This window comes from Corythoichthys intestinalis, chromosome 9 (genome assembly GCF_030265065.1).
Source record: "Corythoichthys intestinalis isolate RoL2023-P3 chromosome 9, ASM3026506v1, whole genome shotgun sequence".
Taxonomy (NCBI): domain Eukaryota; kingdom Metazoa; phylum Chordata; class Actinopteri; order Syngnathiformes; family Syngnathidae; genus Corythoichthys; species Corythoichthys intestinalis.
This window is the reverse complement of record NC_080403.1, coordinates 26,299,093-26,321,367: the sequence shown is the minus strand read 5'-3', so window position 1 is coordinate 26,321,367 and position 22,275 is coordinate 26,299,093. Positions and strand designations below refer to the sequence as shown.

Sequence of the window (22,275 nt, the reverse complement as noted above, 5' to 3'; positions counted from 1 at the left end):
GGGCTAATGAAGGCAACGCATGTTGCATGTATCTACATTAGCTATATTAGCCTACTTGAATCAAAATGACTACAAATACATAATGAGCTTTCATGAATAGATGTTTATTTTCCCTGTAGTGCATCCGATAGAGAATGACCCACCACGTGACTACTCTGTTGTACGATGCTGCCTTGAGTTTAACTTCATCACTGTATTTGTGTCATGTTTGTCCTCCTACAGAAACCATATTAAAACAAAATATATATTTCTCTCCCCTATCTTTTTCAATTTTCAAACATTTTTGAAAAAGCTCCAGGGAGCTACTAGGGCAGCGATCAAGAGCCGCATGTGGCTCTAGAGCGGCGGTTTGCTGACCCCCGAATTAACCCAATAAGCCTCAATGAGAAGTAGATAAAATATTTAATGGACAAGATAGGCGACTCAAGCGAGCTTGTTTGGACCGACACCACTTGAAGTGGCTGAAGCATTGAGTCAATTTTTGATGCAATCACTATATTTCAGTATACTTCAAAAGCTTGCTGGCATCCCCATTGTTGTCGCAACTAATGATGAGCTCACTTTCCCTTTTAAACAGAGATTCATGTATTTATTTGATTTTGAAAACCCTTTGCTCGCTTCATTAACACTAGAAGACCCAGCAAAGGCCGAATCGGCCTTTCCCCAAGACAAATACTCCTAATATTCCCATATATGAATGGCTCTTGTCTGTCGGACAACGACTTGCCACTTCAAAAGCACTTGGGCCATTTTGGCCATCTCTGGGTTTTTTCCGGGGTAGAGGCCAAATCGGCCATTGCTTGGGACTATTAGGAGTACAAGAATTCTCTGGGACTTCTAGTGTTAAAAAGCATTCTGTTTAGTCCAGTGTTCTCTTGATGCTTTCAGGAGCAAGGTTCAAAACTGGAGGTTCATCATCAAGCAGCTACCCTATAGACCCTACTCACCAACGTCACAGAATGACGTGTCGCTGTATCCGGCCGCCATATTGTCCGTCTCTGTTTAGCCCTATTCTCAATGGTTTCAATTAGTCGTTCAGTTTATAGAGCAATTCATGGAAGCCCCAGTGCTTTCAGACGCTGTAAACTCATTGGATGCGTTGCATGAAAGGCGTTATGTGGAAAAGCTTCAGTCTATCCATTCACCAGATCCATATTTGATGCCTAAATCGATATTTTTCGACCTGCTGTCTTCGCCCTCTCTGCCTGACATCTGCTTCCCTGATATCTACAACTATCTTGTCCAGACAAAATCAGCCTATTCTCACGAAAGTTTGAAAAACATTAAGAGCAGCACTCTAAGCAACATTACCCTGTGTGATTTCTAAAATGGCGACAATCAAAAAAAAAAAAAAAAAAGTTGACTGCGATGGCCGACGCTTCAAGGATAGGTGGATATTGGACTATTTCTTCAATAAAACACGCAACAACTGTGTCTGCCTCATTTGCAAAGAGACAGTCGCTGTTTTCAAAGAGTTCGATGTGACGCAATATTACTAAACAAGACACGCTGACATGTACGACAACATTACAGGGAAGATACGCAGCGAGAAATTATAGCAACTTGAAGCTAGTTTATTTTTTTTCACAGCAGCAGTATTTCGCAAGAGTCCGAGTGTCGAAAGAGAAAGCCACAAAGACGAGACTGTTGAAATTATGAATAAAAATAAAAAATAATAAAGCAAATGTGACACACAGAAGGGCTTGCTAAAATTTGTTTAAATATATTGTTCTATGTAAATCAGTCAAGGTAGCCCCCCGCATTTTTACCACACCAAATCTGGCCCCCTTTGCAAAACCTTTGGACACACCTGTTTAACTGATGATCCGTAGACGAGGCCAGCTTCTTTCACTTGGTACCAGCTAAATATTATTCAAAATGTAATGGTGGAAGAAATAAGGTTCTTGAATTTGAAACTGTATGTTGTCGGCGATTAGCCTCGCAATGATCTTAATTGTGGTTGTCAGCCCAAAACCCTCTAAATATATATTAAAAGCATCTTACCAGATATAAAATGACTACTACATAATCCGTGGTAATCGTTCGGAGCCCAGTTTTCTCGTTTAATTGCAGCAGTCCATCTCTCTCTCCTCTCCGGATCTCTCGGAATACGGTAGAACTTCAAGTCTCTCTGTCTATCTTCTCTGTTATTACAACCAACCGCCACACACGCCTTCACCATTTTGATTATTAATGTTAACGAGCAGAAAAACACTCCATAATAGCAGGAATTTGCGTAGCGGTAATGCATCAACACGACGAGTAGACGGACAATATGGCGCGGAGGCGTGGTTGTGACGTCATGTGAGTAGGGTCTATAATTGTCCCTTTCTTCTTTTTGGTGACCCTCCCATTGCCTCGCAAGTGCAAGACTGGTGGCCCGCATCTCTGGCCACACTTCCAGCTAATCTATATGCTAATTAGATGTTGATAATCAATGAGCTTCATGCATGGTCGGCCCCAATCAATACAATGTTTCAGTGGGACAGCTACATTTCTCTGAGCCAGACGTGCGGGTGCCGTCTTAATGTGATGGGGCAAGCCATAAGCACGCAATTATCCTCTGATTCCATCTACTCAGAGTACACGTGAATAAAGTGTTCCCAACAGGGAGAGCTTTGAATTCCTGAAGTTCAAAAGTCAGTTCGAAAGGATGTTTTTTTTAACAAGTTTTTTATACACTTTTGAAAACAAAAATTGTCATATGTGTGACAATTTAGGCCAGTGGAGGACAAACTATTCCACAAAGAGCCGCAGTGGGTGCAGGTTTTTGTTCCAACCCGTTAAGAGGACACCTTTTCCCCAATCTGGTGTTTTATAAGTGCAATGAGTTGATTGCAGTCAGGTTCTTCTTTTTTCTGCTGAAACCTCATTGTTAATCTGTCTGTGCTGGATCAGTTGGAACAAAGACCAGGACCGACTGTGGCGCTCGAGGACCGGTTCACCCTCCCCGATTTAGACTCATCATCAGAACTCGGCAGGTCCCTAGTTTTTAGCAGAGTCCGGTTTTGATGATGGTGACCGTCAGAACATGCAGTGTCCTTTGGAAAACTTTATATTTACATTTTATGAAAATGATTAAATTATTATCAAAGTAGTTTGTTCATTGACGGAGTTACAAAGGCTTTATTTTTATCTATATATTTTTTAATTTATATTTGACTGTGGGGGCTGCCACAAGTGATCGACTAATTCATTATCAAATTAACTGTTTTGATCTTTTTTACCTCACATGTCTGTCCTGTTCAGCTACTTTGACACGGAAATTGTTTATTCTGAGTGCCTTTAAAAGTTAAAACTGCTTTATCATGCCACACGGGTGTTTGGTGTACTCACTTTGTGGTTGTTCCTAATGTGTTATTTATTCAGAAAATGCAGCTGGACAGAAAATGGTTTAGTGGAACAGAGGAAAAAAAGAAAAAAGAGACTAGTTATACAAACACATGTATGAATACATTTGCTACCTAATTGTAAGTAGCGTGACAAGCTTCACTTAGTAACCAAAATGATAGGAAAAGGGAAGATTGGTTGGATAGGAGTGTGATAGGGCAGGGTGAGTGCTCAAGCAACGCTAGTGATGTGTGGTGGGGAACACAATGTTAGGACAATATCTTGGGCACTTTCACACTACCACCTTTTTAAACCGAGAGTCCGACACCAAAGTTCTTTTTCTCAGATAGTCTGCTTCATTTTGTAAATGTGAATGTGCATCCAAACTATATGTTGGACCAAACAAAAGAATTCTGGTCCGCTCAAAAATACAGGGTGACCCAAAAAAAGGTTTACACTGCCATAATACAATTTAAATGCCATGTTTATTCAGCTTAGAATTTAATCACAAATTATACATTATTGTAAAGAACATGTACAGTACACTCTATTTTTCAATGTGTCCTCCCTTAAGTGTCACAACAGCCTCCAGGCGCCTGCGGAACGCTTGACAGGTCTTCTTTATGTAGGATGCTGTCATCTTTTCCCAAGATCTAACAATGGACCTCTCCAAGGCTGCCACAGAAGTTTGTGGCTTCTTACAGGCACTGTCCTCCACAGTTCCCCATATGCTATAATCCAGGGGATTGAGATCTGGACTCTGGGGTGGCCACATATCACCTTGTCAATCAACTTTTTGGTCCGCACAGATCGGGTTTTCCAGACCCAGGTTTTCGTGAGGCTGTTCCAGTATCTTTTAGCTTCTTTTTAACTTTGTAGACTGCACATCTGGATATTCTCAGATTTGCTGCAATCTCAGTAGGTGTCAGACCGGCACGTAGCAATTCAGGTACAGCTAAAGTTTTCTTCATTTTCAGCAGAAGCACAGGAATTGTAGAGACGAGAGATTACCAGCTGCATTGGGTGACCTTAATGAATCACTTGAGCATGACAACCTATTTAGATATGTTTCAATGGCTTTTAAACAAGCAGTCAACTGAGTGTAAACTTTTTTTTGGGTCACCCTGTATGGGTCTTGGTCCACTTGAAACGCACCCTGCTTCGCTTGTGGATGCAAGCAAGTCTCCAATGGGACCCTAGTCCTTATGGTTTCATGTGAAACTGCGCTTATTTACCTAAAAATTATCCAAATCCTCTTCTTTGAGCCTCTTACCAGTAAATGTGCTCTGATTTCTATAGTCCTTGAGGAAAGCAGACAGATACCAATGCACATTTACAGCTGGGATGCCAAGCCTGCAGTAATATGACATGATATATGATTTGATTGATTGACTTGATTTTTATTATGAGCCGATTAGTGGACTAATTGAAAAAGAATTGGTAATTAGTGAATTATTAAAATAATTCTGATGTTCCTAGTTGTGTGACAATTTCGGCGCATCAAGAGGAGTCTTAGGTTTACGATCAAGTTTCATTCCTGGACTTGTGAGTGTTAAAGCTTCAAGTGGACACCTGGTACTTGCAGTTAAGTAAACAAAAAACATACCTAACCACTAAATGGACCAAAATACCTTGGTGTCAATTGCCTGGAGGGAAAGATGTGAACACTGGCTCTTTCCAAATTCAAACAAATTTTGAGTGTATTACTGCGACAGTCTACGTGCTGTTCAAATTCTTGCGAACTGACTGACACCAAATTAGTTTTCTTATAGCTGCTGCTTAATTATTGTAATGTTACAATTTGAGGAAATTATCCTTTTCTTAGGCCTTAATATAGAACGGAAATGTGCAGAACAACAGAACCGATATTAGCGTCATGTCAGAGAGTCTGTGCTTAAATGCAAAAAAAATAAATAAAAATTGGGGTACCATAGGGGGAGGGGGCGTCATCATCACCATCATCTTCATTAGAGAGCATCCCACTATCCAATCAGCAAGCCATCCTACTCGGGGATTCCGCCGTCACCCCGTTGGCTGTCGCTAGGATACCACATAATCAGGAGGCAGGCTGCGGCCTGGATGGCGGAGCGGGGCGTTGATGCCGGGACGACGAGCTCGTCGTGCATTAGGGGGTAGGTGAAGGTGTTGGAGGAAGGGGGCCGAAAGGGGGGGTGGGCTGGTATAGCACGCTCGCACAAACGCATTCAGTCAGTCAGTCGTTCAGTCAATCAGTCAGCCAAGCAAGCGCTCGCGGGGAGGCAGACAAAGAAGAGCAGCATCCTGAAGTAGGACAGCACGCTCCCGGGGGATGGGGCATCATACCCCTGCATCGCGTTGGGGGGGCCACAGGAGGTAGGAGAAGCAGGGTTGCGGGGCTTTGTCTCAGCAGCTGAGCACCTCACACGCGCACAAACATTTGGACTAGTCACCATTACATATTCATTTTTGGTGCTTGATGGAGGCTTCTTGGCATTCGTGTTGTGTTGGAGCCAGCCAGCCAGTCTGTCTGTCTATCTGTGGTTCTGACAGCCTCTTAATGGCTCTCCTCTCTTGAGTTATCCTCTAGACGCAAGTCTGTCCATGTGAAAACATCACATCCGCTTGAAGCGGGGAGGAAGGCTGCGGTTGACTTGCTGTAGTTGTTGGTATAGTTGTATTCACGCCGCAACTTTCAAGTGATGCATTCCCTCAAAAAGAGAATTGGTTATTCTGTCAATGTGAGATTGATGTCATTGAAACACGACGATGAACAGCAATACCACGTGTCTTTCCTAAACTAGAACCCCGCAGTGAAGAACTACAGTGGAAGCATAGAGCAATAAATAGGATTCGATGACTTTGATTGTCGACTAATCACTGAATATTTTTGCGATTAGTCAACGAAAAGGCTCATGTATAAATCACGTTATTTACTGTTACATTATTCTGGAACTCATTGGACGCTAGATGTCCAATCCGTTTTGACGGATTTTTTTTTAACTACATGACCTAAAATGTGATTTGTGGATGCCAGGTCTTTATGAGGTGATGTTTTTATATTTACCAAAAATAATTATTGATTGAATCATTTACCAAAATCTATTTCTGCCTTTAATCATCAAAGATTGGTGTCATTGATAAGAATAAACAAACATAACTGCTGCTGATAGCCAAGTTAGCCTACATAGTTACCCAATTTGACTGGTTTCATAGAAGTTGCTAAAATGTATTGTGAAGATTTAAACTACTTAAGTGATAAAATATGAAATATTTAATTAAAATGTATCTATCTTCAAATCTAGCTTGGATATTTACACAAAAAAATCCACACTCACAACTTTTAACATATACTATCTATTTCCACCCATCCCTATCCATCAGGAATCTTAGGTATTGTGACTTGAAATTTTAGGATGGTATAATACGTACCACAAAGGTCCTGCATTGAAGAGATGGGGGTACAAAACTTCTTAAACAACCCCACCCCCCAAGGGTCTTATAAACGTGAAGTCCTGCCAGGCTTGTCATGCTGCCATTGCACTGTATTTCATTGTATTTTTGTTTGTCTGTTCAATTCAATTCAGTACTGTGGCTTTTTGTAACACTCCACATTTAAGTATCGTTCATAAATAACATGTTTATTATAGATAATCATTTCAAAATTTTTGTCCACTTAACATTTTTACTTTTAATTATTGATGTATTTAATTTTTTCCCAAAAAATGGTGAGCCGCCAGTGGGGTTCCCAAGTTTACTTAGGAAACCGTGCACATAGTAGTGTAAATCCAGCATCTTCTGTTTTTAGCTACAGATTTAAACCCTAGCATGGGAGGACAGCATTGTGTATTTATTTGGAGGTGTTCTCCATCACCCTGCCACTGATGGATGGGTGATTTACCCTCATGGAGAGACTGCGGGGGCCAAAGGCATCATTTCCAGAGGGGATTCCCTCCCCTTTCTCTGTGACTGCGGCGCTATTGCGGCGGCTGCTTTGTGTACAACCCGGAGCGCTCGTGCTGATTGGATTTCAGTACCATCACGCACCAACGTTGAATTCTAATGAGTGCTTAATCCGATGTAATAGTCATGCTTTTTCTCTTTAATTTTTGCACGAGTGCAAACTTTTTCATGCCAAGACATGCTTTTTGAGGTTGACTGTACACTCTGCATTTAATGGAAAAGCATAAACCTACTAAGGTTTTTCATTTACTTCAAGGTCTGCAAAATAAGCAGGCAGTACATCTGGGCACGGGCCCCTAATCCTCTAAATAGTAATGAGAAGGAGGAGGCGGTAATGGCTTTAGAATGGAGGCAATGGAGGTCCTGATTTAATTACTTCCATCAAACCCTCCTCACACTGTTTAAAAATCCTCAAGACCCTCTCTCAACCTTCACCCCTCATTTTGCTGTTTAATTACATGCACACACCTCTAACCTCCAGGCTAGAAATTCTATCCTCCCCACTTTTAGTTTTTTTCTTCACCCCCATCAGCTGGTGACCTTTCTTCCTCTGTAGCTTCTCCACTTCCTCTTCTTTACTCCCAAAGGCAGGATTTACTTAATTCCTTTTTTTGTCGTTGTTGCTCTCACGTGGCACAATTGGGGAAATGCGTCTGGTGGCATGAATTAAGAAAAAAACAAATCCCCCCTCCCAAAATCACCCGTCAACGTAAAATGACCCATGGCATTATTATCTGCATAGTGTTTCGAATTTTATGTTTTTTTTTTCCCAAAATATTTTTTTAACTTTCATTTCACTTGAGTTGTAAAGTTTCTTGGCCCATGAATGCATTACTCCGTCCACATGTTTAAAACATTCAGAAAATGAAACATAATTGTGCATACATATATTTGTCATGGATTAAAGTGAATCTTTTTAGCGGCAAGGAAAGTGTAGTTAAATTCATTTGAAACCCTGCTGTCCTTTTGTTAAAATTGCAAGAGTGTACCACAAAAGCAGGCGTTGGATCTGCCTGCTGTTAACACAGACGCCGGTGCACTTTTTCATGTATTTAGAAAACAAACGAGTAATAACCACATTCATACTTGAACTGCGAAACCTGGAAATTCCTGACTGACATTTTTTTAAATCATTCTTGATTGTTATTGGTCTTTTTTTCATGAGTGTTAAGACCAATCACTTGAGCACTAACAAAATAAAGTCTACCTTTTGATAACATATGAAGTTGCAGAAAAAGCTGAACTATTGTTATATAACTTGAAAACAGAAGTTCTTCTTCATCCTTTTCCTATCAGTGTGGCTGCTTACAATGCCGATTGCTTAGTGGTGTCTATACTGATGCCAGCGAATAGCTCATCACAATACGGTTAAAAATAAACGAAACAACCTTGTGCTCGTGCTCAACTACTGCTTTTTAGTCATAAAGCAACTGTTTATCTTTTCATATCTTAACACATTCGAAAAAATCCAGGGTTTGCCCCAGAAAACACAAACCACAGCCAGGTGGTAGCAAAGCCCACCATGTTTTTGGAAAATAAAGAAAAAATTGTTGACAGGCGTTTTGAAATTATGTGAATTATAATGCCATTTATTAACAATACTCAAATCTAGAGTAGTTAAAAAGGCAGTCTTGAAATACTGTTTTAACACATGAATACAACGAAATTCAACGCAATGGCTGAGCTGGGACAGGTTTGTTCACATATCGATTATAAGATGTCGCCAGTGTACTTTCAAACTTATCACCGCGTTTAAAACATGTATACAGTGGTACCTCGACATACGATCGCTTCGACACACGATCTTTTCGACATCCGACATAAAATTTGACTCGCCATTTGTTTCTACATCCAACGACCTGCTCGAAATATGACGATTTATGACGGAGCCACAGCTTCTTTGTTTTCCCGCAAGACGGACGCACGGCGGATTTTCTTATGAGAGAAATCAATATGGGTTCCAAGAATATTAGTGCAGCTGGTGAAAAAGGAAAAAAGTGAGGCTTACCATTGAAATGAAGATGGAAATTATAGAAAAATATGAGCGTGGTGTCCCCATCCTTGAACTGGCTCGACAATACGGCCGTAGAAGGTCTACGATCTCGACGGTCCTCCTCCGACCTCTGTTTGCCAGTCTTTATAAGTTAAGATGGTAACTATTATGATTGTAATATCGCCAAAAAATCGCTAGCTTCGTCAGGTTTTTAATCACTTATTTCAGAACTTGTGCAACAGAACATAAAAGTGAAAAAAAAGTCAAATGTCCTGTTTCACTGTCACGTCAGCTACGCGGTGCGTTCAGGTACACCACGCAAAACACATTCACCACATTAGAACCCGACTTGTTACATTATTAAAGGCATTATTATTAGTATTACTATTATTTTATTATTATTCATATTCTTATTCATAATTTATTTGTTTTGCTCTGTGTAATTGCTATTTGCAATAGTACCAGCAGTATTTCTTAAGGATTTAGTGTAGGTTTCCTGCTCCTACTCGATATACGACCATTTTGACTTACAATCAAGGTCCTGGAATGAATTAACTTCTTATGTAGAGATACCACTGTACTAATACTGTATATATATATATATTTTTTTTTTTAGCTCTTCTTTAGCTTGGCAGGGGAAAGGAAAGCCTGGCAGCCCACCAGACTTACAAAGCACTGGGGGGAAACATGAAATACTCAATGTGTCCTAATTAAAAAAAATAAAAAAGTGTCGTCTGTGTAATTTAGAGCTTGCGATAATGTCAACCAACTTCCATTTCCATGCTTAATTTTCTTCTGAATGTTATAAGCAAAACTAAGTGAATTAATTTTCTGCTTTACTCACACTGTAGAGAAAAAAAAATAAACCAATTAGTCATGCCAAGATTTGTGTCCTAAATCAAACAGCAGTGGCATAACGTTTTATTTACAGGCAGCTACATGTTTTGTTGTGATTTTTTTCTTGGAAGCATTCTTTAACAGACTCAATTACATCACTCATCACAAATAAGGCATGGATCGATCGAAATGCAAAGCGTTTGAAAAGAATAGTTTTTAAGAAAATCTATGACATGTTAAGGGACAAAATTGTCAAAAACATCTGAATTTCTTTGTATTTTGGATTGGTTTAGTTGAAATGTAACTAACTGTGTTTAAGGTGTAAAAGATATTGTATTAAATCAATTGAAGACTATGGAATCGAATTGTGGCCGACTTTGTATTATCGGCAAATATCATATTGTTGTTCAAAGAATCAATATCGTATCATAATGACGTTGATGATTTACATACCTATTTCTTCAATCAAAATGTTTCTTTAACAGCGTAAGCGCAACACCCTCCAAGGAGAAGATTTAATCTTTACCTTTAGCAATCATTACAAGAGCGCCACTGTATTTGCCTTTTGAAAGATTTGACTGTGGCTTGTTTGTCCTGGAGACTTGAGCTGTTCCACTTTCCTTTGTAGTTTCCTTTCTATCCAAGTCTGTTTTTTTTCTCACACGCCACATTCGCTGCTCTTTTCCAGGCACAGGCGGGCCATTCAGAAGAGTCGGGGGTCAAAGGTGAGAAGAGCAGAGGGCACCATAATGAGCGAGCCAGGGCCCCCCACCACACCCGCACCCGCCGTCAGCATCTCCACCTCCACGGTTGGCAGCTCTGCGACCAGCACCACCAGCACTTCCTCCAGCTCCACTACAGTCGCCAGCAGTAATACGATGTCACCTGCCACTACTACTACTGCTTCTGCTAGCAGTACTAATACCACCACAACCACCAGTAGCAGCAGTAGTAGTACCAGTAGCACCACTAGTAGTAGTACTGTTAGTACTACTGCAGCAAGACAAGCAGTCCCTCAGATTTCAGTTTACGGCGGGATACCCGACAGGCAAACTGTGCAGGTGATTGCTTTACTAGCTAATGTGACTGAAATGACAAATGTTTGTGTTCCTTTAGGCCTTTAATAGCAGTCGAAGGGAGGAATGCTTTTTGCACTTTAGTGCTCTTGACACTCTGACCTCCAGGATTAGCCTCCGCACTGGCTGAATGAAGGCCTGCTTGACTTTTAACGACAGGTTTAGCCTCCATTCAAACCAATAGAATTGTTACCAAGCAGCGTAAATGAGAATAGCTGGTTTAGTACCCTGGTGGAGAAGCGTTAGCTTGGCGTTGCTTTAAGTTGGCTTGAAGCTTAGGTGTCCCTTGTTGCCCCTTTTCTTTTCACACTACATTGTTTTGCCAAAAAATGTCCAAATGTGTTCACATCTCAATATGGGAAATTTACATACGATAATTTTCGGACCCTAAACAGCTACTTTTTTCCCCTCATTTTGAATCCTGCGGCTTAAAGTCCAGTGCGGCTTATTTATCGATTTATTTAGGTTAATAGGTAACACTTTATTTGACAGAGGCGTCATAAGACTGTCGTAAGACCGTCATAATTATGACATGACACTGTCATGGGCACTTATGATTGCTTATGACCAGGGGCGCTGCCAGGGATTTTGGGCCCCACCACCAGTGCCGGGACACACACACACACATTTAGGATTTCAACTATGTAATTTCCTGCATTCTGGTGAATCTTTACACTGTAATTTGTGCATTTTCTGCATTAATTTAAGATGAAAATACATTTAAGTAAACATACAGCTTATAGAGCATAGGTGTCAAACTGATTCCACAAAGGGCCAAGTGGGTGCTGGATTTTGTTCCAACCGATACCGCTCAAACAGTTTAACTAATGAATTTCCTGTTGAAACAAGCAGCACCTGACAAAGTTGAACTGATTACCCATGTAAGAGATCAGATTGGTCAAAGGGTGTCCTCTTCATTGGATGGAAAGAAAACCTGCACCCACTTGGCCCTTTATGGAGTCAGTTTGACACCAGTGATATAGAGCAATAATGAATAGACTGATATCATCTATAAGAAATGTACTGAAGGCAATCTTTTACAATCAAAATATATTTTTATTAGAAATTTTCTCAAAGCAAATATCATAATGAATGACTTAGAATAAATGTTTTATTTGAACTTAATTATACTACAGTATACTTTACAGTGTAAAGTATACAACTTTTTGTATGAAGTGCTTGCTAAGGATTTTCCTGCTGTACTGATTAAATGTAAGCTAAAAGTAGAGCAAACACTAGCTAGCAAACAATTACAGTATTTCATTATGGAGTAGGCTTAGCCTCATCTGGAAATTTGTGATCTCCACTATAGGCTACAGCTCCGAAGCGAGGTCCCTTGTTAACGAACTAAATTCAATTGATGACAAACTAAATTCAATAAATTCTTGACAAACTGGATTCAATCAGATTTTTAAAAAAAAAATTTCCACACCAACTTTCAACATCTGTAGGATATCAAAAAATGCCGTCATTATTTGGAATTCATGTTTTTGAATAGGTGCATGTCGCTCATTGCGGCCGGAAAAATCTCGTATTTCTTACGGCGTGAGCTAGGACCTCGCTTCAGAGCTAAGATAACAAAGAAAGATAACCTGTTGGCCTTTTCTACCCATCTCCTGTGTTGCTTTCTTTCCTCTTTTGAAAACCCGACTCTTGTTTTGAAAACATTTCTGCAGTACCGCACTGCGCGCACTTCGAGTCATTGAGTGGTGTTAACGCGCAGTGCACCGCTCTACTACCGGTCTGATCGAAGGAAAGGAAGGGCGGACCAAACCATTTAATGAAAATACGGAGATTGGGGGGCTGGCAATATATATGCTCTCTGGGTGTTTACTTTTTGCCAAAAACAAAACAAGAAAACGAAACCCTTTGTTTTATTCCTATTAAAATGATAATGATTAATATTTAAATTAGCAAACGATTACCTAATGTTGTAATTTTCTTTGTGGGCCCCTATCAGGGTATGGGCCCTTAGAATCAGTATCACTTTTCACCCCTATACGGCGCCCCTGCTTATGACAGATGTCATTAAATTGTGGAGTGGCGTGGCTCAGTGGTAGAGTAGTTGTCCCCCAACCTGGAGGTTGTGGGTTCGATTCTTCGCCCTGATGAACTCGTCTAAGTGTCCTTGAGCAAGACACTGAACCCCACGTTGCTCCTGGTGCTGCGTCACCAGTAGGTGGATGGTGAGATAGTGTAAAGCGCTTTGAGCGCCTTGAAAGGTGGAAAAGCGCTATATAAGTGTAACACCATTTACCATTTAAGTGTCATCCAGCAACTTTTGTCACCAACTCAATTTATGTCCAGCTCGGATCTTTTACGTCCATTCAAAAGTGAGACAGTTTGCCGGATGACACTAAATGACATCTGTCAAAAGCATTCATTAACGCTTAATGCCGTGTCATGTCATAACTATGACAGTCTTGTGACGCCGCTGTCAAATAAAGTGTTACTTAATATTTTTTGGTGATATCCCATAATACAGTGAGGACAGCTGCGGCCTGTAGACTGGTGCGGCTTATCTATGAACAAATGCCATTTTCGTGTAAAATTTGGTGGGTGGCGGCTTATAGCCAGGTGCGCCTTACAGTCCGAAAGTTGCAGTAGATGTTACACAGAAAAGAATTGATCTAAAATCACTTTATTTACCAAATTAACATCAACACGTCGAGTTGCATCCTTCTCATTCATATGCAGTATCTTATCAGGGGAGCCAGACTGTAGCAAAAGTCCCATTTGTTTTGTCTGAAGCGCTCTGAATCTGTGGTGTTACCAGGTGTGGGTGGGCATTAGTCGTACCTGGGGGGGCAAAAAAAATTGAATAAAAAGCTAAAATGCTCAAGTAGGTCGAAATCCAGCGTAGGGCTACTGCATCTTAAAAGATGTTTTGTTTTCTCCTTGAGATAACTGTTGTGATGTGTGTGTTGTAGTGATTTGGTCTAAAATCAAATAAAAGTTGATTTTATTTTATTTGACTTAGAACATATCCTTAACTGAACAGTATGGACATGCAGGTAACAATGTTTTTTTTAGGTAACCTATTGTGGTTCCTCGGTATTATTATTATTATTATTATTATAGTTATTATTTGTTCCGCAGTCCCTTTGAGCTCAATTTCACCCCCTTAGAATGCTTCAAAATGCACCAAAATCGGCAGGCAGGTCAAGACAGGTGCAATCTTTGATAACGTGTAAAGACAAATTCCAAATACACTATGTAGCGCCCCCTAGCAGTCATTCTTTGTCCCGCCAACCCTTTGAGGCCAAACTTTGACTTGCCTGACACCGCCAGACTATTCTCCCTGTATTTTTCAAACACTGTGAGAATAGTCTGGGACGCAGCTACTTAATGGCCTCTTGAGGCGAACGAAATCATCCGTCTCTTGTGCGTCGGAAGTTGTCTCCACAACAACAAAGATGGCGAAAGGGAGAGCCGAGAATATGTTCCAATCCGCAGTAAAATCAGTTTTAAATTACCAAAAACACATCGACACAAGTCAATGACAAGTCTGTGTCGCGTTAGCCATGTTGAATTAACTTCTCCATTCTCCGCTCGCGCTAGTTTCTTGTCGCTTTACCAATGTCAGGTCCGCCTGTCACTGATTGGTCCACTCCGCTGTCTGTTTGCTGTGGCTTGCTCCGCCCTGGGAATTTGATCTGCCGGACGGTTGCCAGACTCAATCGCTGGAACAGCGGTGAGTCTTGTGTACCAGGCAATACTTTGACACTCTCAGAAGGCTTCAAAACCCACCAAACTCAACAGCCAGGTGAACACTGGTGAAAACTTTGATAAAATGTTAAAAAATTTAAAAAAAATATATATATGCTTAAATGTGTGTAGCACCCCCTAGGAACAAAACCAACATTTTGTTTCATTTTTTTATTTTATTTTATTTTTTTAAAGGTGAAAGAGGAGGTAACAACGCAAAGGTTAAAACTTAGAATGAATGAATGAATGAATGGGATACCATACGCGGTGCCCAGACTGCCATTAGTACTAGGTCCAATTTTCTTTGGGTGGGCAAAGCGTGTCCGTGGGTGGGCACTGCCCACCCCTGCCCCCCTGGTAATGCCCCTGCTCTGAATCCATAAAAATACAACGCTAAGAAAAAAAATAAATAAGTAAAATTTAAAAAAACAACAACAAACAGATCACTACAATTAAGAAGAAAAATTAAATCCACTTTACCTTGACTTCCTAGCTTGCAGTGTCCTCATACAAACCCTCTAGTGCGTCATGAACTGGTCTAAGGTCTGTTGGAACTAACATAGCGCAAAATTGTCTAATCATCCATGGCTAGCCTTAAACTGTTCTGTAATGGGATCAAACATTGGACGGCGCCTTTGTCAGAAGTAACGTCCTTTGAGTGTTCGATAAATACGTCTATTTGGTGCTAGCATAACGTCCTCTATAAGCACCCATTTTCCTGTTGTGGCACATGGTATCTGATGAAGGCCTATTCATCCATAAAATCCCCAGTTTTTGGGAAGCTTTGTTGCCGCTGGTGCTAGCGTAGCAGGCATTAGCCATTTCATGGCAAAATTTGAATTTTCTTTTAAAATAATGTGTAACTATCCATGGTGAGGCTTAAATGGGTCTTGTGTACTGCACTAAGAGTCTTCTCTTGACAACAAGTTGACGTGAACCTGGAAAGAACTAGTTTTCTCTCAAACGGCGTCACTAGCGATGAGTGTCAACAGAGAGGAAAAATTGCGGCATATAGTACAAAAATTACAGTACGTTGACTAGGTTACGGTACACACATTTTCAAGCAGTCTTTGTTTTGCTTTGCTGTGTTATGCAGGTGATCCAACAAGCGCTCCACAGGCAACCCAACACGGCGGCGCAGTACCTTCAACAGATGTACGCGGCCCAGCAACAGCATCTCATGTTACAGACTGCCGCTCTCCAGCAGCAGCACAGCCTCAGCACCGCACAGCTACAGAGCCTTGCTGCCGTGCAGCAGGTGATAATTCCCCTCCGAAGAACCTTTTTTTCCCTTCTCTAATGTTTTTATTGATATTAAATATCTCTTCACACTCTTGTCCGCCAACCCGCAAGGCCAGTATTGCAGCTGGTCGCCAAAACTCCACCCAAAACAGCACAACATCTCAGCAAACGGGGTCAACTCAGACTACGGTAAGAACAATATTGAATCTTTTAGCAAACGTTACTGGAGTTCGGATGACAGTAGAGCTCAGGAATAGTTTGGATTAAATTTAAAAAGTTAGACACGTTCCTGAATTTAGCAATTATGAATCATGTTTTATTCACACACAACAATTAGATGCTGAAAGGGTGCCATATTTTCAATTTTTACATGTTTTCCTTCTTGTAGATCAACCTGACGGCCTCACCGGCAGCTGCACAGCTGATCAGCCGTGCCCAGAGCATCACATCGGCTCCAGCCAGTATTTCTCAACAGGCTGTTCTACTAGGCAGCCCGTCGAGCCCTACACTCACCGCCAGCCAAGCACAGATGTACCTGCGTGCGCAGATGGTTGGGAAAAAAATACTTTGTAGTCTTTTCTAGCTAGCAGATGTTTATTTTACTTTTTTTTTTAAATACATTTTTCCTCATTCTATTGAGTAATTTGCTATGATGTGTCTGTATTTTTTTTTCCCCAGGCCCAGCAGAGCAACGTTTTCCAGGCACAGCAGAGCAATCTGGTGCAAGTGGCGCGGAGTTTGGGCCGAGCCGTGCCGCTTTCGCCCCAGCTGATCTTCACGCCGACGGCAACTGTGACTGCGATGCAGTCCGACAGCTCTGCGCAGGTACACTAGCTGTCACCATTCATTTCTCCAAGCAGTACAACTCTGCTTATAAGTTAAAAGGCGCCATGCCAACAGTAAAATCAACTTGTTCACTTCTTGTTTCCAGAATCAGGTCCAAAATTTGGCCATACGCGGTCCGCAAGGAGCGACCACGTCCTCCTCCCAGACCCAGACACTGCAGGCTCTCAGTCTGAAGCAGACCCCAGTGCCCATACAGCCGGCCTCACTCGTCAAGAACACCGGACAGGCAGGACAAACATCAGCCGGAGTCAAGTCCAGCACTTCTGAGAGTCCTTCTGAGGCAGGAAAGAAGGGGGATGGTGCTGTGGTCACAGAAGCCCGCGCTATTAACATGAGCCGCAATGTCACAACAGTTAGTGCGCAGCCTCTCATTGCTCCTGGTGAGTGCCATCTGTAACGCTTTGTTTTATATTTCATCACATACTGTAATTGTATTACCTTTGGATCTCCAAAATTATTTTATGTAGTGGAACAGTGACATTGGCGTTCCCCAAGGTTAACTTTTAGGTCCCATGCTTTTGAATGAATTAAATTTAGATTTGGGTTTTGTTTTGTTTTTTCTTTGGCTTTTTTGGTGTTTTTTAGTACATTGCCACATACAGATGACATATCTTGGAAAGCAATAACTATAATATCTGTCACGGAATAACTGCTTAATACAATATGATCAATATTGTATAGCAATACTAATGCAGGTAATCAGTCCACAATTTTAGTTATGTACAGTACATAGTAAATGTCACCACTAGGTGACAGTATAGCGCAGCAAATACGTTCTGTTTGGTCTTCTAGCATTGCGTATTTCAGTGCAGTGATTGGCAGAAGTGAAGAAGTGTCGGAAGCATGTCAATGTACAACTGCATCTGGCTTTGTTGCACTAATTATACACATTGGCCAAATGGAGAATGGAGAATTTGCATGCCTTCGGTTCCAGTTTGCATGGGTTACCATGACAGCAGGCCACAAGGAGGCAAGAGTAGTATGGATGATGGATCATGACAACTGTGACTGTCCTAGTGTAGATGTAGAATTTTTGTTGTAGGCCTACTCACAAGCTGAATGATTTGGGGAAACTGTAATACTCAGATTGATCTGTTTGGTACTCAAGCTAACAGGATCAGGATTTGTTTAAAAAAAAAAAAAAAAAAGTTTTAATGATCATTTAGACTTGGTGGCAAGACCTGCAAGACATCCTTACTTTAGGTTAGCATTTTTCTTTGTGCAAGTGAACAACAAATCAGTCTAGCTATTGAGGTCATATGGTAAAAGTTTGGTAAAAGTTTTTTACAACTCACCTTGTGTCGAGTTCTAGACCTACCTGCATTAGGTGGAAAATCTGTGTGATTTGTTTCTTTTTTTGTTTTGTTAATACTGTGGTGTGAATTTTGACACGCACACACAAACACACAAATGTTTTTTCACACAAAAAATGCAATGGGTGAAATACACTCGGATTATTACTGCAAATATAATCCATTCTTAGGACCCTGCTGTCTATTTTTGTAAAAAGTGAAGTGGAATTTGAAAAATGGTGTAAATGGATTACTTGACGTTTAGACACTCTGTTTAGGTTTAGCATATCGATTAACCAGCTCTGAGATGTTAAACCAAATAAATGAGGACAAGACCTTGTATTGTTTGCCACTGTTAGAAGGATGTGGTTTGGTACCCAGTACCAAAAGTACCCAGATGACAAAGCGCTCCTTTAAACACCACAATACTCTGTCCTTAAGTAGAAATAACAAACAGGGACACGTGATATTTAATAAAAGCTGTCTTTCTTTTTCGAATTTCGAAGGTACTACTTTTTTTTTTTTGCTTGCAGCTTACACACAGATTCAGCCTCACTCGCTGGTCCAGCAACATAAGCAGCAGCAGCAGTTTGTGGTCCATCACAGCCAAAGTTCCCAGAGGACCCCCGGTCAGCTGCTGCAGACGGCGTCCATCCAACCATCACCTCACCCTGTCCCCGTGCTGCCCAAGCCGGCGCCGCACTCGCCCGCCGGTCCCGGCCAACATGCCACCATATTCCACTCCACCATCAGCCCCCACATGCTTCAGCCCTCTGCTTCATCGTCTTCTCCGACACTCTCGAGTCATGCTAAATCTCAGCCTGTGCAGCTCACAGCCATTAACCTACAAATACATCCCACGGTAAGAGCTGAAACTTGCACAGCAATTTAGTTATGGAACCCGGTATAGGGCACTCATTTAAATCATTGGCTGCTATTGACGACGCTCTACGTCCAATCCATTTTGACCGGGAGAGGCTGACAGCGAATGATCGCTGCCAACCTTCCCAACCAACGGCATGCATGTGTACCACAAAAGCGCTTGTTTTCTTAGACCTCCGATAATGGGGAATATTTTGAGCACTCTTGTGTGACATCAGTAGTGCTGCAACGATTAATCCATTAACTCGAGTATTCGATTAGAAACAAAGATTCAAATTAAATTTTGCTGCTTTGAGTATTCGTTTAAAGTGGCGTTGTAATGGTTTATTTTGAAAGTGTTTGCATTCACTTTTATTGATTTGGGTGGATACACTGCCTCATTTCACATGGCTGAATCCAGCTGCTCCATGTTAAGACCAACATAAGCCAAGTTTTTGTTTGCGCTAATGTTTTTCTGCATGCATTCGTAATTTAGGTATAGGTATATTTAGCTGTTTTTCGTGGGAATGTGTGTCTGAACCATTTGTTTAAGAGCATTGCAAAAAAAAAAAAAAAAAGTTAGCGGACTTTTGCTATGTAATTTAGCCGATTGTTCTTTTGTTGTACATAGATCCTTATTTTTTTTTTTTTTTAATTTATTTTTATATCGTTTGAGGTTCAGCTTAGTTATTATAATTTTTCGTCTTCCTCATCCGATAACTCGATTATTCGAACTACCATAATTTCCGGACTATAAGCCGCTATTTTTTCCCTCATTTTGAATCCTGCGGCTTATAGTCCAACGCGGCTTATTTGTTGATTTATTTGGGTTAATAGATAACACTTTGAGAGCGGCATCACAAAACTGTCATAAGACTGTCATAATTATGACATGACACGATCATAGGCATTACTGAATGCTTATGTCATGAAGTGTCATCCGGAAAATTATATCATTATGTCCATTTATGTCCAGCTCGGATCGTTTACATCCATTAAAAAGTGAGATCATTTGCCGGATGGCACAAAATGACATCTGTTATAAGCATTCATTAATGCTCATGACAATGTCATGTGTTAATTATGATTATCTAATGACCCCACTTTCAAACAAAGTGTTACCAATTTCCATAACTAGCAATTAATGAGACAACTAGAACAGTAACTGAAGAAATAATTAGCACAGAACAGATTTTTTATTTTATTTACATCTGTAGCGCCGCAATGCATGCTAAGAGGCATGTTGGATGAAAACAGTGTTGGCAGCAGAGGTTGACGGTCTCCCTCAACGGAGCAGTGATGGATAAATGAAGCTTATTGAGGCAATGAAGGTTCATGGTGGTTCATTTGGTCTTATGACCAGGGGTGCACATAATTTTTTTGCCCAGGTTCTCAGAGGAGGACCTGGAGATGTGACTTGGTCCTCATTGAGCTTGAGAGCCGACCCGCCTGATGCGATAAATTTATGACAAGCTTTACTTAGAGCCAATTAACTTTAATTAATTATATTAACAATTAATGCTTGATTAACATCAACTGGCACAACAAAATTGCCATTACTTTGAAGTGAAATGTAAAGAAATAAGAAGCACCAATTCAAAATAAAGGGCATTATGCGGCTCCCACATTAACTCCAAGCCTTTTTAAAAGTGGGATATCCTCCTTATATGACCTCATTGAACATGCATGTTTAGCATTGTAAAATGCGAGCAAAAACACGTTTGTCAGTGCATGTCGCTGTTCATTACCTTTATTCCGCCACTTGTCCATAGGGCGAGTGGGGTCCTGTTTGACATCAATAGTTTGCTTAATTGCCACATGCGCTCTGTTTTTTTCGTGCTTTTCAAAGTTTGGATGGCTGAAATTCTTTGACCCTACATAAAATGCGCTGCTCTTATCGGTGACATTGGGATTCTCACGGCACATTTTGTACCGCATTTCCGTGCGAGCATCATTTGCTTCTAGCCATGGTACCTCCTGTAGCCACTTTTCAGCAAAAGTCCTTTTTTTCGGTAGCTCCGGTGACGTCTCTGTCGTCTGTCTGTCTTTTGACGGGGGTGGGGGAACACGGAAGTAATTTAGTGATGGCCAAATGAAGCCTCATGAAGTAATGAAGCTTTGCAGCCAACTGGTTTACACATGTAGCAAAGCTTCATGGTGCTTCATTTACCCTATGGCGCCATCAAATGGTCTAGAAGCCCAAGAGGTCAACATTGTTAAGAATTCAATGGCTATTTGCTTAAGACAAAGATATGAATGTGCTTGTGTTAGTAATTTAGTATGTGAACAAAATACAACAAGTGCTAAGGGTAATTTGTTATTCATTTTTATTTAGAAATAATAGCTTTCCCACAGTGGCTGGCTTTAAACAGTTTCTTTTTTTGGGGGAAATATTTCACCAGCTTTAGAAAATATTCTTTCACAAGGCACAGATGAAGCTGGGGTGCAGAGAAATGTGAGTGCCAGTTTGTATAAATTTGGGTAGGTATTCTTTTGTGCCTCCCAGTACACTAATGGATTGTTCATTCTGTTGATGTTTGGTTCAGATAGGTACACACACACACTCACATTTATATTAAAGTAGTTTTTCTCCCTTACCTTATTGAAAGCAATCAAATCAAAATGTTCCCATACAGGGGAGGATCGCTCTTTTCGCGCAGGTTCCATCGCAAGCAAAGGACAAGGCTCGAAAAAAGATTGCACTGTTGCGCACAGATGTAACAAGTACAGGAGCCCGAAATCCACAAAATGTGAGATAACAGGCGATCGCCATTGCGTTTTGCAACCAATTTATACCGTAGTCTGTCCTGTTTTTGCAATGTGCGCCAAACGTTGGATCACTTCCGAAGCACTCACGAGATTCAGCCGGCCACCGGCCGCCGGCGAGGCTTCCCACATCATCATTTCCGGGTTTTGCCGAAATGAAGCACGCCTCGCTACAAGCTTCGTGGAAACCCCCCTCCCATTACTCGACACAAGCTTCGGAACCTCTGCTCATTTCGTCCCATCACTAAAGTAATTACTCAGTGTGGCCTGCCTCTTCAAAATTTTGAGAAGTTATTTTCTCGTGTCCGCCGCAAATACAGTGGTCAGCCATCGGTACGCAAAAGCGTATGGGAGCCGTTGAGGGCCAGCGCATTTGTCTACGTCC

General features: G+C 41.1%; 1 protein-coding gene across 2 annotated transcripts in view; it reads left to right on the top strand.

Annotated features, from left to right (window-relative positions):
* phc2b (polyhomeotic homolog 2b (Drosophila)) overlaps window positions 1-22,275 on the top strand; it is a 160,159-nt gene that overhangs the window by 7,917 nt on the left and 129,967 nt on the right. Inside the window, exons 1-8 of one of the 2 annotated variants that reach the window (XM_057844922.1) lie at window positions 5,544-5,682; window positions 10,788-11,160; window positions 15,980-16,141; window positions 16,237-16,314; window positions 16,514-16,675; window positions 16,804-16,950; window positions 17,057-17,351; window positions 18,797-19,125. In XM_057844922.1, coding sequence (XP_057700905.1) covers window positions 5,639-5,682; window positions 10,788-11,160; window positions 15,980-16,141; window positions 16,237-16,314; window positions 16,514-16,675; window positions 16,804-16,950; window positions 17,057-17,351; window positions 18,797-19,125 — 1,590 coding nt within the window. In that variant the 5' untranslated portion in view covers window positions 5,544-5,638. Of the gene's footprint in view, window positions 1-5,543; window positions 5,683-10,787; window positions 11,161-15,979; window positions 16,142-16,236; window positions 16,315-16,513; window positions 16,676-16,803; window positions 16,951-17,056; window positions 17,352-18,796; window positions 19,126-22,275 lie in introns of those variants that run through there. The other variant, XM_057844923.1, reaches the window with a different exon arrangement.